General features: G+C 39.5%; 1 protein-coding gene across 1 annotated transcript; it reads left to right on the top strand.

Moving 5' to 3' along the window:
- Nucleotides 1-1,258: 1,258 nt before the first annotated feature.
- Nucleotides 1,259-18,883, top strand: GCA (grancalcin). The gene is made up of 9 exons (XM_082199179.1): nucleotides 1,259-1,618; nucleotides 2,583-3,072; nucleotides 5,125-5,301; nucleotides 10,744-10,813; nucleotides 11,901-11,944; nucleotides 12,796-12,943; nucleotides 14,042-14,155; nucleotides 14,977-15,035; nucleotides 16,909-18,883. The coding sequence occupies exons 1-9, from the start codon at nucleotides 1,410-1,412 to the stop codon at nucleotides 16,933-16,935; spliced, it is 1,338 nt and encodes a 445-aa protein (XP_082055305.1). The 5' UTR covers nucleotides 1,259-1,409; the 3' UTR covers nucleotides 16,936-18,883.
- The last annotated feature ends 2 nt before the right edge of the window (nucleotides 18,884-18,885 follow it).

Below are 18,885 nucleotides of genomic sequence, written 5' to 3' on the forward strand. Positions count from 1 at the left end.
TGCTTTATTTCTAGCTATTGCATCATGTTTGCATACATACCATATAAAATAAAAGGTCATCAACAATGCAGCTATCATGTTCAATTGGTTTCCTTTCATAATGTGAAGTGAAAGTTGCCTAATATTTCCTAATATGAAATGTTTACATAATGCAGTGACCATGGCCTGCTCTGAAAGGCATATTTGAGAAGAGCAAATAAACCACCTTGGTGCTCTACACTGAAAGAGGTACAATCTAGAACACTTACTATCTTTGGCCCTTAGTACCTGAAGGACTTGCTAATTTCTAAAGCTCAGCCTCCTATTGCTGACATCTTCTGATGGGGCCCTGGGTCCCACATGGTCCTTGGCATTCAGTTAGCCTTTTACCAGGGACTGAGCCTTGATGTGGCAGTCCCTGGTCTGTGGAACTGCTTACCAATAGAGGTTTGGCAGAAGTCCTACCTGATTGTTTTCTTAAATTTGTCAAAAACTGTTATTCGGACAGGCCTTTTCAAACCTGAGATTCTTTGCTCAGTTGGCCTTACCGATGTGTCTGACATTCTTATTGTTTTTATTGCAGTATTGGGTTTTCTGGTTGCATACCACCTTGTGATATTTAATATGAAAGTGAGATTTATAAGTACTTCAATAAAGCTACCCCATTTAAAAAAAAAAGAGAGACAAAAAGATCTGGTGGCATTTGATCTTTGTGTGAAGTGGACAGGATGCTTCTACATTGCTGTGGACTCAGTGCTGCTCATGGATGTAAAATTGCACAGCTTCTACACAATGTTGCCCTCATCAAAATTATTTTTCCATTTAATCCAGGTTTACCATTTCTATGGAGAATCAAGTAAGTAGGATAAAAAAAGTTTTATTGTTAGTTTTTAATCTGTTCTTATAATATTGTTTTTATTATTATTAATCTATTGTGTTCTTATAATACTTATTTTAAATTGTTATAATACTATTTTTATTATTAATTAAAATTTAATAATAATAATAATAATAATAATAATAATAATAATAATAATAATAATTTTATTTGTGCCCTGCCCATCTGACTGGGTTGCCCAACAAATGTAAAAGTCAAACGTCAAACATTAAAAACTTCCCTAAAGTTTTATTGGCTTTACATTGTATTTTTGTATACAGCTTATATATTTCAAAATACTAAGCAGTTTAGAAATGCTTTAGGATAAAAAAGTAAGATAACAGAACACCCATAAAATGGAATTTGGAACAGGGCCTCATCAAGAAATCTTAAGTGTCACAAGGGGCCTGCTTCTTAGAGAGTCCAATGGCTGCCCCAACTATCATAGTATATTTCATAGCCATTCAAACTCCTACTGCATCAACAGATTAGACTATCAGCACCATACCACCTGTTGGGTCTCCACCACCGCTGGCAATAGCTGAGGCTGGCAATGGTTAAGGCTGACAGTGACATCATCTTGGCCGCAAGAGATGATGCTACAATACTACCACTGATAAATACCATTTTTGTGAGCACTACTGGAGCACCAAAGCACACAGAGATTCCTGCCAGCTTTCTTTCCCATGCTGACCAGTCATCTGCCTTGGTTTGGGATCTGCTGCTTCTTTCCTTGCCACGAATACCCAGGGGCGAGGCATTGTAAGTTTGCAACAAACTGCATTTCATAGGAGAAGGGGGGGGGGGAGAGATTTAGACACATGGATATTGTCTGCAAGATAACTTCACACACACACACACACACACACACACACACAAACAACTTTGCTACTATCTGCCTGCATCTTGAAGAAATAGGGCCTGTGATGTATTACTGTGGTGACATGGTATTTTGCCCATCAAGAGAATAGTTCTTAAATCTTTTTTTTAAAGAGCTATAGCAAGCCATTAGCTACTCAGTGACCCCGCGTGAAATGTGGAAACCACAATTTGCTATTTAAATACATTTTGATCATACAGGTTTTAGCAAACTCATTTGCATTGCCCCAAGTTTGCTTGTGACACACAGACGCAAATAGTCTGAAGCAAAAAACAGGTTTTTTTTACACTTAATTGCCACACTGTATCTGTTGTGTATTTTATGCCTGTTTGGACTTACTGTTTAGTTGTTTATTTACAAAATTTCCATGCTGCCTTCAACAAAAAGCCATCCGGGTAGTTTACAGAATTATAAAATAAGAGTCTCTTAACTTTTTTTCAGGGCCTGGGAGCACATTTGGAAATCTGAGAAACTGGGGTGGGGGGGATGGGCACCATAAAATACCTATTATTTCACACACAGAAAAAATGAATGATGCTCAGAAACACTCCCTGTCTCCCTCCCCCCAAAAATATCATACGTGGAAACAAACAATACACAGGCAAAAATAGACATTCATCTAAAAAAGAAAAGAAAATACTTGCAAATCATACCCAGAAAGACAACAACAAAGCATAAAAAAATAAGTAAAAAAACCATATTGGAAAATTCCCTTGATGCTCCCTATCCCCCCCGCCCCTCAGCAAACTCTCTTTTCGGATTTTAATGGCGAAGACCCAGAAGTGCTCTATCTAGGCAACGGGATGCATTACTCCCTAACTTTTTTTGTCTCTGTGGCCCGTCTAGCGGCCTCCAAGGCGGAAGAGTTTCATATGCCTGTCAGAGTGGCGCAAAACAATGGCCTGATCTTCACCCCGCCCCTCTACTTCCGGTTCAGACGTCACGGACGCCGTCTTTCTTCGAACCTGCCTTCCCTCACGCAGACACCCGAACTCCGCGGCCCATTTCACTCTTCCGCCCTTCCTCCTCAGCTCGGAGGCCTATCGCGAGCGGAGGGCGGGGCGAAGCTTCAGCCAGTCAAAAGCCCAAAGCAGCGGCCAGAGGGCGGGCGAGCGAGCGAGCGCCGCGAAGGAACTTCCGCTTTTCCGTGCGACGACTTCAGGAAGAAGGAGGAAGCCACCGCGGCAAGAGCTGGCGAGATAGCGGAGCGGCTGTCGTGGTAGATTCGAGTCCGGCCGAGCTGCGAATCCGGGAAACGGCACCCCCTCCCCCACCCCGCTCTCAACGGTTTTTTCCTCTCATAAACGTCGACATGACGTACCCAGGGTTCGGAGCGGTGAGTAGAAAGGGCGTGATTGGAGGGAAGGCCTGTCTGTCGGTCTGTCCGTCCCTCTCTCCCCCACCCACCCACCCGGCCCTTTTCTCTGGCGGCGCGGCTGTCAGTATCTTCTTGCTCGTCCTCCCGGCTGGGGTCAGAGCCGAGGGAGCCCGGCCGGCCCTTCAGGCTCCAGGCCCTTCTTTTTAAGGCCTTCCCGAAATTGGTCTCCTTCCGCCGAGCGCCCCCCCCCCTCCCGATAGTTGGCGGAGAAGCCATTAATGTGTGCAGTGCAAGAGGCGAGGGAGAGAGGGAGGACTCTGTTCTCTTACAGCGGGAGGAAATGGAAGGCGTGCCTGACTCTGACACATCAAGCGAGCTAAAGGGTTGCCATTTTAAAAAAGAAAAGAGGAGGAGGGGGGGGGAAACCACCTCTCCCTTTCTTTCTCTTCATAACAGGCCCAGCCTCTGCCTTGTGGATGACGTACCGCTTGCCATCCTATTAAATTTGAATACTTAATTCATGGTTGTGGAGCCACCGCTTAAAGGCATAGCAAGAAGATTTTTTTGAGTGCTTCTAGAAACTGGGTGATCTGTTAGAGCAGGACTGGTGTTTTTAGGTCCCTTGGTTAAAAGCACTGAAAATGCACTGCCGTAGGTGTAGGAAGACAGCGGGTGGTGCCTGGGGAAATCATTTCAGCTGTCGCAGTCTTTGCTGATTTTAAGCTATCTAATGTGGGACACTGGGCCCTGGGGGGGGGGTTGCAGGGAAGGATAATTTGTCTTTTGTCACTGCTCTGCATCCCAGGTAAATAAGGTCATGACTACAGGCTGAATTGATTTTTTAAAATGTCAGGCAAGTTAAAGGTTGTAAGAATGGATGAATAGCAACCCATCCGATCTTGCTTTGAGAGAATTGGAAATTTCTTTGCCTTTTGACTAAAATCAGGTGAAATCTCCTTTTTTATATATAAATTTATTTGTTTTTTTCAAATTAAAGTTTTCCAATCACATATCCAACATACATCATAAAAACAAGATTTCAAAAAAATCTCCTGTACTTCTCTCCTCCCCTTTGATCTGGAGGGAAGATCAGGTGAAATCTCAAGCACCTCTTTGCTACCCCATTAATATATATGTATGTGTGGCTAGAATCTAGCCTTAAACTTTAACTCAAATTGAGTCAAAGTAATTGTTTTATTGCATCCAAGTGAATTTGGTATATATAAATTTCTAAGTAGAACTGTTTTTTTCTACTCAAAAATTAAAACTTGGAGACCAGCCTTGTGGTTGGCAGTAGTCAAATACTTGCCAGGTCTGTTTGGGAATGGTATTCAAGAACTTTTTCGATGACATTCAGAAAAAAAGCTTACCTTTCCTCCCTAAGAGTGTTTTCCTGGCATGTAATGCTAAACCTCCTACTTCCCCAACCCCTAGAATAAGAAGCTTTGATGATAGTAGTCTGCTTCCTGGCTTACTGCACAAATAAAAATAGTCAGTTTATCGTGGTGCTGGAATTCCTTCAGTTGCAGGAAACTAGTTGAAACAAAATACTAAGCACTGGTGTGCTTTGGACTACTTTGTATTTGTAAGTAGTCATATTTTTCCTCATTTGGCTAGGTACAGTGTACTTAGTTGAAGTAGCTTGCATCACCACTGCAAAAGTAGCTGAACTGGCTAACTTTTTCTTTGCTGGTGCAATTTTGCAAACACTATTGGGGAAACTCAGATTTCAGCACTACTTTCTGGTACTCCTTATCTGGTTTGCTTCTGTTATGATGTTACTTTGTTGAACTGCCCTTTCTGTACTGCCAGAGTACCATGCCTCCTGTGCCACCATACCCTTACAGTAGTGAATCCCAAATTAGTGGTCAAGAAAACTATCTGTTTCTATAAGTGTAAACGTTACCATAGTAAGATGTAGTGATATTAGAATTGTAGTGCACATACACTCCTTGAGTTTGTGAGGCATTTCAATTCAGTGAAAATAATCTGTTATAGACAATAGATGTTTGTGATGAGCTGGTAAATATAGTGAAATATGTATGTTCTTCTTTTCCTCTTCCTCAAAAGTATGGAGCTTACCGTGGGCAGGTGCCAATGCAAATGGCAATGGGTCAGCCAGTTCCTGGAGGAGTGCAAAGTGTGGCCCATGGTGGATCTCCTGGCTATTCTGTTTATTCTGGTGCCTATGCTGCAGCTGCTGCTGCTGATCCCTTGTGGACATTTTTCAGTGCTATTGCTGGACAGGTATGTTAGTTCAAGTTACTATCTTAAAGTTTTGAAAGAGGGCTCTTATGTTTTGATTGTAGTGTAAGGCATAGACTAGTCCTCAGGAGTTTGCTAACATGTTAACAATAACATCTGTATAGATCTGTCAGTGATTTGCAGCTTGAAAACATTGTAAATTGAAGATGGGCGTTAGATAGTTTTATTTCTTTTTTAGGGGATTGTGATATTGTTGAAAACTGGCCAAGCTCCTTAGTCACATTCTTTTCCCACCTGGTCAGTCAACTACATGTGTAAATTTGGCTCTTATAGATTTAGATATTAAGTTTTCTTTTATCATCTCAAAAACATTGTATCATCTCAAAAACTGTCTTGTCTGCAACTTTAATACATACTGCCTAGCCTTTGAAACAAAAGGTTCTCTTTCTAAGAATGTGGGGACTCTTAAATATGATACTTTAGCTCCTTGGCTGCAAATCACTGAGCAGATAAATTTATTTCCAGGATTATATGTCATAAGGATGGGGAGGCTGTTTGTAACTGCCTTGGTGCTCCCTTTTCAATGCTGAGAGGATTATATAGAGTTTTGTATAGTTATTAATGAAGTAATAATTAAGTGAGCACTTTTAAATTTTGAGTCTGAAGCAGGCTTCTGGGTTGGAAGAGTCATATACATTGTATGTGGCTAGGTATTTTATAGAGTAGCACCAGTGTAATCTGGGCAAAAGGACTGGTTAAAAAAAAAAGGTTATAGTAAAGATTCACGAAAGGGCGTATGCATGGCCCCACAGGTCATTGGTCTCTAGAGCGTTTTGGGACTTGTGATGCCAATATGCATTCTCTCAAGAGTGTGGATCTGCAAAGGCAATATTCATGAAGAACTCCAGTTCCAGGTGAGTAGCTCCTTTAGATTTTTCTCCCCTTGGCATTTTAATTTCTACAGTCTTTACCAAGCAAGGTTTCAAGTTGTTACATGTTACATCCTACATGTTAGCATTTCAGTAAGACATTTTAGGGAAGGCACAACTTTCATTTGTGATTGTCGTCTTCATACCAGGGGAACCATTTCAGATTTTGGTGCTGGTGTGGTTAAGCCAGGTCCAATGGCCCACTCTTCACATTGTAAGTGATGGCTACAAAGAGCCAGCATATTAAAACAACTGTATTTTAATGATCAACAAGGACCTTGGATGGAATAATAATAATAATAATAATAATAATAATAATAATAATAATAAGCAGGCAACATTGCACAAGCTCTCCTTTCTTTCCTCACCCTTCCATCCCCACAAATCTGGTCCAGAAAGTCCTCTGACCCTATGGATAAGATTTTGGGGGCAACATGAGAGGCTGAACGAGATAGCAAAGAAGGTAAACTCCTGTTGTATGACTTCAGGCCCTTCTCATTCATGCATGGACACCACTGGAGATAACCTAGTGTTATTCACACCACACATGACTTTTTAAAGTAAGGCATTGATGGCTTTGGTGTGCATAGATCCATTTGATTATATATAGTGCTCCTTTTGTAGAACTAATGAGCTGACAGAGAAATGCTGAGAATAATCACATGCCATCTGATGTAGCAGTTGCCTTCTCTAGATGGCACTCCTAATCCACAAAAGTGGTCTTGGGTGGGAGTAACTGATCACTGCATGTAATGAATATGTAATGAATATTTTGGTACTATTTTAGTATCATTTAATCTCGGTCTAAAACAACCCAGTAGTTCTTTAACTAAAACAAGGCTCAACTGCATAGCATGAAAGGGAAGCACTTTTGAATGGAGATATTGGGAGACCACACTTAGGCATGGTTTTGCACCACATTGCACACTGTTGAAATTGCAGACACTGTGCTCCTCACTGACTGCTACTGGGTGCTGTCTAGAAAACAAGGCATGGTCTGATTTGTCGTGTTAGCCAATTGTAGGCTCATGGTTTGGAAACAAGCAGTAGCCTGAGTTTGGACAACATGGCAAACCATTCCGTGGTTTGCTTGTTGGCAGAAGAAGGGAAGGAGTGAAACACTTGTGATTCCAGCAGCGTGCAGCAGCATGCTTCTCATTCACAGCAGATTATATTTTATTTTAATAATTACTTAATGCAAGATGCGAACTAGGTCAGAAGGTAGAACCTTATTTGTTATGTTTTGTTTGCATAGTTGCTGGGAAAACAAATGCTTCTGGCCAAATTCATGCTCTTTTACCTCTGGTCATTGGGACAAGATGAGGGGATTTTAAGCTAGTTGTTAGAACTCTGATACTTATTTAAATGAGCATGTGTGAATTTTGAGTATGCTTTTCTGAAGCTAGTCTAAGCAGTGGAAAGTTGATAGAGGATTGTACCTGAAGTGGACTGTAGGAGGAGAGAGAGTAGGATGAGCAGGATGGAAACTTAGGGCTTTCTTTTCATCTAGCAGAGAAAGAGAAAATTTCCAGAGTACCCTAGTTCCTAGATTGGGGAATGCAGCAGTGTGTTCTGGGGTAGCACTAGTAAGTGATGGTGAGATAGGTGGTCTTCCTTTGTGCACAGGGACAGTGGCTCCTTGCCACCTCAGGTTGTAAGGCAGACGTTACTGAAACCAGAAAAGGAGAAAGGAAGGTAATTAACAAAATCTGGTATTTGCCTCCTGTTTTTATTCTTCTGGAGAACCAGAAACACTGTTAAGTTCAAAGCAGAACTCGTGTGCTTCACTCTGGCAGCTACTGCTTTGAAACACTAGGCCTGGGATCCCTAGCTAGACGCCTTGAGCCTAGGAACACATTTGGAAGTCTAAAACTTGTGACACTCTGAACTCCCCAAAATGAGCTTAGTAAGCACCATGAGGACACCATGGTGGTCATGGGTGTCACATTGAGGACCTAGCACTAGAGTTGTTGAATGACTTCACCAGAAATACTGTATGAGGAAATGGCTTAAGGTAAGCCATGACTATGAAGTCTAGAAAAGTGGCCAATATATAAAGTAGCTTTCAATTTTTTAATTAAGTAGAATAATTTTAATGTAACAATTTCCAGCCCTTCTATAAAGTTTTCTAAACAATACTGAAGTCTTGTGGGTGCATCACTGGATTCAGGCCCCCGTTTACATTTGAAGTAGTTAAGGCAGCAAGGTCTTGATTAATGGCAGGCAGGATGGGGGTTCATTGTACTGAGAGTTGGTGAGTCCATAGAAATCTAGGAAAGTCTTTGAAGAAATGAGTTGTTGTTGTTTTTTAAAAAATGGCTTGCCCAATAGTACAACTGTGTTCTAGTCATAAGGAACGGCCTATAAATATGAAAAAGAATACTGAAGATAATGGGAAACTCTTGTAACTGTAGGAACTCCACATATATATTAGAGCAGCTGTGGGGAACCTTTGGCCTTCCAGATGTTACAGAAGTGGTTTTCAAACTTTGTATCTTCAGGGAACCCTTTCCACGTTGACTTACCTGGTGAAGCACACCGTAGGTACCTACTGTGGAGCAAAGGAATTCTGTAATACACATTTCAGAATTTATCTTAAGTAGGATCCAGGTTTTTTGGCTCCACAGAAACTGACCTTGCATCCTGAACACCCTTACAGAGGAGTAAGGTCCATTGAATGCAGTGGAAATTGCTTTGGAGTAAAATGCTTAAGATTGCTCTGTGAGTGCTCCAGAATGTACTGAACACAGCCCTGTAGCTGTGAGAGATCAGGAAAGGTATTGACAAGCCATCTTTCTGGGAAGTTTTTCACCATAACTGTTTTTGTTGAAGAACCCTTGATAAGCTTCTGAGGAACTCAAGGGTTCCCCAATACATAGTTTGAAAACCACTACTTTAGATTAATTGTATGTAAATGGGGTAATATATATGAAAAAAGGGGGGAATTACGTGCTTTGATTTTCTCCAAGTAGGACCTTAATTGATGACTTCCATATTTTTTTTCTTAATTCTCAAGTGTAATATTTTAGTAAATTTAGTTTTTTATAGGAGGAATAAACATTCACTCCTGAAGTACCAGTCAAATAAGCACAGTCTGTCATCTGCCATGTAGCAGGACCAGTGGGGTGATGGAAGCGTGGGCCTTGACACTCAAAAGAACTGATCAGGTAGAAACTTGCAGTAACATGGGTATTACTTTTGGAGGGGTGGGTAAAAGCAGGCCAGTGAAGTCATTTCTGAGTGTTGTTGCATTGTGGTCAGTCAGTGAGACTTGGAAATTTATTTACCATCAAATTCCAACAATCCTTTCCTGTGAGCTTACCCAATGAAAATTATTTTGTATTTGTGGGTAAATGGTATAAGTACCTTCACACTATTGCATAGTCATGTTGAACAATTATCTCTAGGATGTGACTACATAGATCCACAGTTGACTAGAGATGTTTGACCTCTTTAGTGTTTAAATGTGGCTAAATAACACAAGTTCATATTCTTTCTCCTGAAACTCATGATCAGCGTATAATAGTTTCTTAGACCTAGCCAGGAGGAAGATCATCCCTTTCAGGTTAGAACAAGAGATACATTTACACATGCTTCTGGGAAACTTCTTGTAAGAAGCCCAGTCACTTTAGGATAATAGGGTTTGCATGGGGTGAAAATGAAGTGGGTTTTGAATTTACGTCGCCCTTTACATTTTCATTGGAGAAGCTCACACACTAAGCTTTTCATTTTTATTTATTGCTATAAAAATCATCCCAAGGGAGGGGATGATTTTACAGTAATATTTACATTAAGTGCATGTTAGGAGACAAGATTCTTTGTGCTGTGTTAGGTGTGACATCTTAGTAGGATAATGTATTGATGTACCATGGTAGTTGCAATGCTTCATGTCATTGTAAGCAAATCTTCTGTGTGATAAGCTTTAGTTGATCAGACAAGTAGCTCACTGGCATTAGTACAGAGCTTCAGAACTGTTCAAATAGCTGCTTTATAGTCTTTCATTTCATTTTCTGGGTTTTTTATGTATACTATTCTTGCATGTAGATATCTTCTAAACTTAAGGTAACTTTTTGATCCTTTTTTGTACGCAGCTGGATTTGAGCTGACCTGTTAAACAACAATGAACATATAGGTATAGGGTATTCCTGCAGGGAAGTAGATAATGGTGGGGAAAAGCCATTTTGTGTTGGTTTTAAAATAATCCGCCTTGTGATTTACAAAGCTGCGCATGAAACTTTTAAAATAGATTCAACACTTGTGGAAAAAAATTCAAGCAAAAAAACTTCATATGAAAAAGCTGTGCTATTGCAATAAATCACTGCAGGACATGAGGAAGTTCTGCTTCATTTTAAAAAAAAAAGGAAATATTAGTTACTGCTTAGTTATTTAATTAGTTTGGCAAATTTCTAGATGAGTAATTTTCATGAAGTATTCTAATTCTCTTAATTGAGGTAGAACAGTTGGCTAACAAATAAAATTCACACATGCTTGATTTTGTATTACTAGATAGGTTGGTATATTTGAACCACAAATTTGTTATGCATTAATTTTACAGGATGGTGAAGTGGATGCTGAGGAGCTACAGAGATGTCTAACCCAGTCTGGAATCAGTGGAACTTACTCTCGTAAGACTTTGTTGCTTCTGAACACCTTAAATTCAATCTCCAAGAAGTTATTGCATTCTTCTATCTGTCTTGGCCAGTGCTGCACTGGCTGGGGCTGGTGGGAGATGTAGTGCAAAACATTAAGTTTGTTATTAGATGTATATTCCACCTTTCTCCGAGGTGCTCAAGGTGGTGCAAGGTAGGTTAGGCTGAGAGACTGTGAGCAGTCCAAGGTCTCCCAGGAAGATTCGCAGCTGAGTGGAGATTTTAATTCTGGCCTGCCAGGTTCAAGTCAGGGAAGATTGTTCTTCATTTCCCTCTTGACTTGCTTAAGTCCTGTTTGCCTCTCTGTATCTGTAGCCACATGACTTGTTTGGGCAGTTATGCCTTGAGTGATAAATATTGCATTTAATGTCCCTGCAACATGTGTAATGCAGCAAACAATGAGTGTGGCAGATGGCTTAATAAAATGTAAGGAATGATTTTTATCCAAACTATAGCATGTGATGATTGGAATTTCCATAGTACATAGTGGACCTGGATATACATGAAGGTGTGACTGTGTATCCGAAGAGCTCAGAAGGCAGATGTTCCTCTTGCTCTGCCTCCTGCCGTTGATGTTTTCAACTATTGTCATAGCTTCTTTGATCGTTCAGACGACTTGGAATACTTATTCCTGCTTGTGGATACTTCTGCTCACTTTCTGCCTATCAAGGAAGATTATTCATTTTTGAATTCTTTCAGTTGCTAATTTGAACTCAATTCATAGCATGCTTTGCATGCTACTTGAATTGTTTTTATCAAGGAATAGTTTTTTTCTTTTACTTTTCTGATGTAAATTTTATAATATCCTCCATTCTCATGCTAATTCACACAGGTTGTATAAAACCTTTAAAACAGGAAAAGTATTCTGAATACATTTTCATTAGGTCTGTCTCTTTTTTATATATAAATTAGCCATTGTTTTGCTAGCCATTACCTGTACATGAATTGCTAGTCTTTATAAACTTCATTATGTTGCTAGTCGTGATAGTTTGAACAATAGTTATTAGAGCTGAAATCAATATATGCCATCTAGAATTAATGCATCTTTCACTTGTGATTTCAGCATTCAGCTTGGAGACGTGCAGAATTATGATATCAATGTTGGATGTATCCTTGGAAAAAGTCTTTAAGTATAACTGTAAACTTCATTTCATATGAAACCAGCTGGACCCAGGTTCAATATACAACAGGACCAAGGTTTTGGGATGCAGGATTCTGAATATGTTTAGGAACAATCTTGTTTTGAAAGATGAAAAGAAACTAAGATTGATGAGCTTGTAGGGCCAGCTAAGCATTCAAAAACATGCTTTAGAACCTTCACTCCATATTTTGTGTTAACAGAAACTGGATACATCAGCAAAGCTAATTCTGGACACTGATTCTGGGGGTTAAGCTACAGCTGCTGGCTTTGTGCAGTGGGAACTGCAGTTTAAACTACAGGCTCAGTGTGTTAGCCAGCATGTGCTAGTTACTGGGCTATCCCAACTCAAATGTGACCAACAGCAACAAAGTAGTGAGTATTGAATGGTATTTATGTACCAAGTGTCAGGAAATAACTTAAAGTAATGTGTGTGGTTTTAAAAACAAACAAACAAAAAAGCCTGTAATATTAGAGATAAGTTTGGAAAGCATACTACACTTAAAATAAACTGAATTTCATACCACCTAGGTTGGCAGTACTTGGTTTTGTGCTGCTTTGGAACACACCGATATTTTAAGGATTTTCCTTCTTGACCCTTCGCATCCTGTAGATCAGGGTGTAAATAAACAAAAAACAAGAAATAATTTCACTTGCTCGGATAACTTGAACGTAGAACAGCAGCTTAAAATGTTCTAAGCAAACTCCTGAATAAGAAGTTGGAAGATATGTATTCAAAACAAAAAATCTAATGCAGGTTTATGTATTTCTGTTCACCAACTTTCTTCAAGATGGTCTGTTTTCTTAACTATTGCATTAGAGAGAGAATACTGGGAAAATGGGATACAATGAATTTAAGGAACTCTGGGCCGCTCTCAGTGCTTGGAAACAAAATTTCATGATGATAGATCAAGACCGAAGCGGAACTGTGGAACTTCATGAATTGACTCAAGTCATTGTAGCTATGGGTATGATATGTTGGCTAGACATGTGTTTTCAAGTAACTAATTATTTCCCTGTAAAAGTAGAATGGGTTGCTAGGAAGAGTATTTAAAAATGATATATTCAGGACGTTATACAGTATTTTAGTGATTGGCTCTAGATAAATCTTGGTCATAACTTGCTCAGTCTATGGGTAGAAGAGCAAGCCTTTAAATGAACTCTGAGCAGAGTATTAAAGGATGTATGTGAACAGGAGTCTGACATTTGAAAGGATGAAGTTGAATCATGTATTGCTGCTCTCTTCTCAAAGCATCTTCATACAAAACAACCATTGGTCTGAATTGTCCAGGATTTTGAAAATCTTCATTGATTGCTTACAGGGTACACAAATAATGCAGGATTGAATTGCTCAGGCATACATGACAGAAGGCGATAGTTCCATTGTGAGCACAGTAGAAAAAGCTGCTGGCTTTCCTATTAGAGAACAGGGAGATTGATTGGGAGGACATCTTTGAAGTCCTCTTAGTTTCTAGTAATCCATTCTGATCAATGTGCCTGAGAACTCAGGGTTTGGGACCAGCATTACAGCTGTATATGTGATTCTGGGAGCCCATGTCTTTGCAAAATGGGGTGGGTGGTGGTCTAGAATCAGCCAGGTGCTTATTCCTTCTCTTCCTTGCCCATTGCTTCCTCTACAGTCCCCTTCTCACAGTTTGGGCTCTAAATCCATATTTACACATTGCAGGAAAAGCATTTTGGGAGGAAGGTTAAGCAATTCTCTTTCACTTGCCCATCTCTGCTCCTGACATCCATATCCAGGTCCCTAGTGAATGTGTGAGACAGTCCTTAGAGCAATGGACCTGCCTTCCTTCCCTTAGTCTGGGAAGGAAGGAATATATCATAGTATTATATAATTTCCCACTGTACCTAGAAGGGAAAGATGCAGCTCCCTCACTCAACACCTGCTTTATTCTTGGAGTGCATGTATTGTGTTCCCCTCTTGAGTTTTAGTTCAAAGAGGGCTGTGAATGCTAGGAGCTGTTTAAAAATATTAAGCTAACAAAAACGCTTGTTTAAGCCTTTTGCTCTGAAGTTGACATGTTTTTCTCCTTGACCTCGTCTAGGTTATAGGCTAAGCCCACAGACATTAATTGCTATTGTAAAACGTTACAGCAAGAATGGCAGAATCTTTTTTGATGACTATGTGGCTTGCTGCGTGAAGCTTCGGGCTTTGACGGGTAAGGTGTTTTATAGTTATTTTTGTAACAATTCTGTATCTGATGCCAGTTGATGACTATTTTTGTTACATTTGTAACTGTAATTTTTTCTATGTTGTCAGCTGCCTTGAGCACGGTTTGAACTGTGGAAAGGTGGCATACAAATAAAATGATGCATGTCTCTAAGTAATGCAGCATTAGAATCTGAAGTGAGATTAAATTTAAGGGGTGAAATCCCATGATGTGCAAGTCGGCTTCCACTCACTTCCCCTTTCTCTTTCTCCTGCACACTCCAAAATCTGCTCTGTAGGGTTGACAATCCTCCAGAACAGATTTTGAGGGTGTGCAAGCAAGAGGAGAGGGAGGTGTCATATTGGAAGTCCCAATATGCAAGCAGAAGTCTATTCGCTCTTTTGTAGGCAGTATGTGATGCAACCCAAGGACTCCTTGCACTCTTACTTTTTTCAGCTTAAAAATCAGGTCATTGTGAAATACAAAATGCAGTAAATGTGACAAAATACTCAGCAGCTGGGTCTGGGAGCATGATATTCAGGTAGCTGCAAAGCACGGCATAAACTTGAAACATCTGGGGCCAAATTGTGTGCCTTGTATAATCCCGTTGACTTGATTAGGACTGAACATTACTGAGACAATTGTCTGATTTCTTTGTCAGTTAGTGGAATTTATTGTGACTCAATTGAAAAGGATGCTTTTGGAGGATATAATCTTGTGTTTGGTAGAATATTTTAGCCCAGTTCCAGTCAGTGAGACTTGAGCATGCAAACAAGTTTCAGATTGTGCATCAGAATGTTTACAATATAAATGTTACTTTCTTTTAACAGATTTCTTTAGGAGAAGAGACAGCATGCAACAGGGCATTGTGAATCTTGTATACGATGATGTAAGTAACATAATTAATAACTGGTTGTTCAAATTATAACTTTCATTATGTACCTGCAATATTTTCAGGTGTTTTTTTTTCTGGAGAAAGAAAGTAGTGATTGTTCTTGGGAAATAATCTCAGAATAGTGTTGAACTTCTTTCAGAATCTCATCTGTGGTGTCCTGTGCATTAAACAAGTTTTGGCACTGTGTTTTTCTCACAACACCCTTAGTTCAGTTGAACTGTCATGCTTGAAATCTTGATTAGCCAGTTTGGTTATACTGTACTCCGGGATGTTCAGCCTTTGGAAACTATTTGTATGAATGCTAATAGTACAGCAGGAGTTCCAATAAATTTTGCATTGGAAAATCTGCAAAAACAATGCAGTTCTAATAATGCATCTTAAAAAGTAACTGCAAATGTTGTTATGGGCCTTATTTTGACTGCGGTTAGGTATTGGATCATAGAGTTGGAAGGGATCACAAGGGTCATCTAGTCCAACCAATGCAGGAATCTTTCACCTAGCCTGGGGCTTGAATCCACAGCTCTAGGATTAAGACCATCTCTATTTTCCAAGCAGACAGATGAATGAGTCTCTTGGCCATGCATGTCGCTTTTTTGCTCCTTCCTTTTTGTGAGTGAAATATTCTGTGAACTATTTAAATATTCCAAAACTCTATTTTGTCTGAACCAGGAAACTCTGAGTAACTGCTTTGGAACAAGTCAGGATATGAAGCCACGGTTCATAGGAAATTAGTTGAAGAGTTCCTGTTTTATTCCTTCTTTGAAGGAGTATGATCATCTGAACCAGCCCACTCAGAGTAGTCTTGACTAATGTGTTATTAGGCAGGTGTCTGCACACATATTCAAAACACTGGTCCTTTGTGCATTAAATACTGTTTCTCAGATTTGGGATGTTTATGGCATGTCCTTCAGCTGGGAAAACATAAGTGTTTGGGGCAGGTAACTCATTCACAGTTGTTCTTTATTTTCCTGGATTATTACTACTGTCATGGAAAGCAGTTGGAAGAATAGATCAAATAGATTCCTTGAACTGCATATTCAGTTCTCTCAATTTCCATCTCAACAGTAGCAGAACTCGCTGCAATTGCCAAACCCTACCACTATGTGTAGCTTTCAGCCTGCAAAGATACAAATATACAGGGAACAGACTGCCAAGGCATCTAAAACTAAGCAGATGCATGTCTGCTTTATCACAGTTTTAGGGCAGATGATTTTCATTATCAAATTTTGCGTCTCTTCTTGCATTAGTACTCTTTGTTCAAGTAATGAGGAGCCACATTGGGTGTTACTGAATACTGAAAGTACTGTGTAGGATGGTGATAATCTGTGTTTTGGGGTTTGGTGGTTTTTGCTGTTGCTGGTATACAGTAAAAAACTTGACTCTGTTTTGATAATAAAGTATATCTAACTTCAGTTATGATTCTCTGGTCAATAATTTTATTTGACTGGCACATTTTTACCTTTTTATATTTGCTTGAATCCACTGTTGAACTTCTGTAAGCAGCAAACTCAATTTTTTCACACAAGGGCTTTTGAGGCTACTGTTCATGAAAGTAGGAAAACAGTGTGTTTCTGAACCCCTCCACAACCCCCTGAGCTGATTGCCAACAATACCAATCCTCCTGTGCAGATTTTCAGGAGGCACAATGGACTTATAGGGTGAAGCTTCCTCCTCCTCCCTTCCTTCAACAAAAACATTTTGTGAGCAGAATTCTGCTCTGATTTTGACAATTGGCCCCAATATATTTTACTTCTTGACCTGCGTATAGTGAACAAATCCCAAACTGCACTATGCTCATTCTTTGTCTAGTTAAAAAATCCCTTTCTTTAAATTGGCAGTTAATATTACAATTGCTTTTGTTTTTCAGTTCTTGCAGTGCACCATGGCTATCTGAGTGCCAACTGTGGAAGAAAATTCCATGTATAATTTCAACTACTTTGAGAAAACTAACTGAAAATGCTGTGAAAATGAAGCTGCCATTGATTTTTCCACATTTCTGCCTGCTAATGCATCATTTCTGTATAAATATATTTGACTTTTAGTGTGTAGTTTGACAATAAACAAATGTTCACATTTTACAGTAATTCTTAGAAGTGTGCCATTCTTTATGCATATGGATGGTAGACTTTTTATATTTTGGGATTATGCTCTCAGGATTGATAAGAGGAAACAATCACATTTCATGTAATGGTTATAAACAGGGTTTAGTTTATCTTAAAGTGCACTCCCCCCAATACCTGCTGGCTTAAATTGCAATAAAGATTAGCTGTAATTGGCATTCTAGTGTTCTACAACCTCTGTTGTTTCATGTGCTGCACGCCTATGAAATAATAAATGCCTGGAATAAAAAAGAATTAGTATTTGTCACAAGTACAAACTTAAAACATATTTCTTCTTCGGGATGTTCAGTAGATTTATTTGACTGTAGACTAGTATAACATGTTCATAGTGAAGATTATATTTAATGGTAGTTGAAAACTTTTTGTTTAACTATTTTTATCCTCTTGAAGATGTAATCCTCAGAAGAATTTGTGTGCCTCTCTAGAGCACCCATTTTTTCCTTTAAATGTTTGAGGCTTCTTTCTTAGATGTGTGAAAGAAAAAGTCCTAATTGACCCTTTCTTGTTCTCAGCTAAAATCCCCATATTATTTGAACAAACTTGTGAACAAATGCCTGAGCAGATTGATTACAGAATCCAGCTCTGTGCATCATATACAGTGCATTGTAGTTACTACCAGAAACAAGGACAATGTTGACTGCCTGGGAAGCTCTTGGTATGAAGTAGCTTCTTGCATGGTTGTGATAATTTCATCCAGGCCAGCTTATTGATGCCATTTTCTTTTTCTAGTAGCTACTATTCTGCAAGTTTAACGTGTAAATGGATGCATACCAGTGCTTTTTCTTTTACTATTCAAGCCAAATCTTGCATCTGTTCATTATTTGTGAGCGTAGTGAAACATCAAGTTAGGATAGCAACACTTTCCAGGCTTTGATCAATGGGCTTGATAACGTTTGGGTCTACAAGATATGTTGAGATGAATCTGCAGCCCAACCTTGTGAGCCGCTATGCAGGTGCTGCTGCCCCAGGTAGTAGGTGGGAGGATGTCAAGGTTAGGATAGGGCTTTGTGCAGTTGCAGCAGCTGGCATCAACAGATGTACAACAAGATATTGTTTCCTCTGTGCTTCAAAGAGCACCAAGCAAGCTCTGATGAAGAGGGCAGAATTGGACAGCCCTCTGTATTGTTAGGCCCCACTGGAAACAGCCACAGGGTCTATTCACTGGTGCAGCCTTGTTGCCATTTCTTGACATGTTTGATGGCATGATGAAAGCTGCATGTTCAGACCAATTTGCTCGGCCAAGGATACACTACTTAGCTGCCAAGGCACAAATCCGGGTTAATTCTGCCACTGCTAAACATTTTAAGGGTCAGTTTGCCTATTGTGATTTAAAAAAATTCTTGTGCTGAGAAAGATTGTTTTTAGAATGGAATCAGTAATGTATGGATTTAACACTTCAGTTGTTTGTGTCTTGCAGCATCTACCCATAGAATCTCACTAGTATAATGGACTCTTTTCTAAAAGGATCTTGCGTTATCATCCAGTCCCTGTAACTCGTATTGGCAGTTTAAAATCAAAGTTCTGAAATCATTGACACTCTTCGTATGCATATTTTGCTGTTCACAATTGTCGAGTAATAGTTGTAGATTATTTGCAATCTGCTACGTTGCGATTTTCGTACATTCTGAAATAACTGGATACTGTTCTAACTGTACAAATGTAGTAACTATTTTCAGTGCCATTCCAGGCAATTGTTTGGAAATAAACTTGGAACTCGCTTTATA

Source organism: Podarcis vaucheri, assembly GCF_965113315.1.
Source record: "Podarcis vaucheri genome assembly, chromosome: 1".
Taxonomy (NCBI): domain Eukaryota; kingdom Metazoa; phylum Chordata; class Lepidosauria; order Squamata; family Lacertidae; genus Podarcis; species Podarcis vaucheri.

Excerpts from the sequence above, each read along its gene's own strand:
- GCA (XM_082199179.1), top strand. The coding sequence starts at position 1,410 with ATGGTTAAGGCTGACAGTGACATCATCTTGGCCGCAAGAGATGATGCT. Across the intron at positions 3,073-5,124 it reads CGTACCCAGGGTTCGGAGCG|TATGGAGCTTACCGTGGGCA; the intron begins GTGAGTAGAAAG and ends CTTCCTCAAAAG. Across the intron at positions 12,944-14,041 it reads TCAAGTCATTGTAGCTATGG|GTTATAGGCTAAGCCCACAG; the intron begins GTATGATATGTT and ends GACCTCGTCTAG.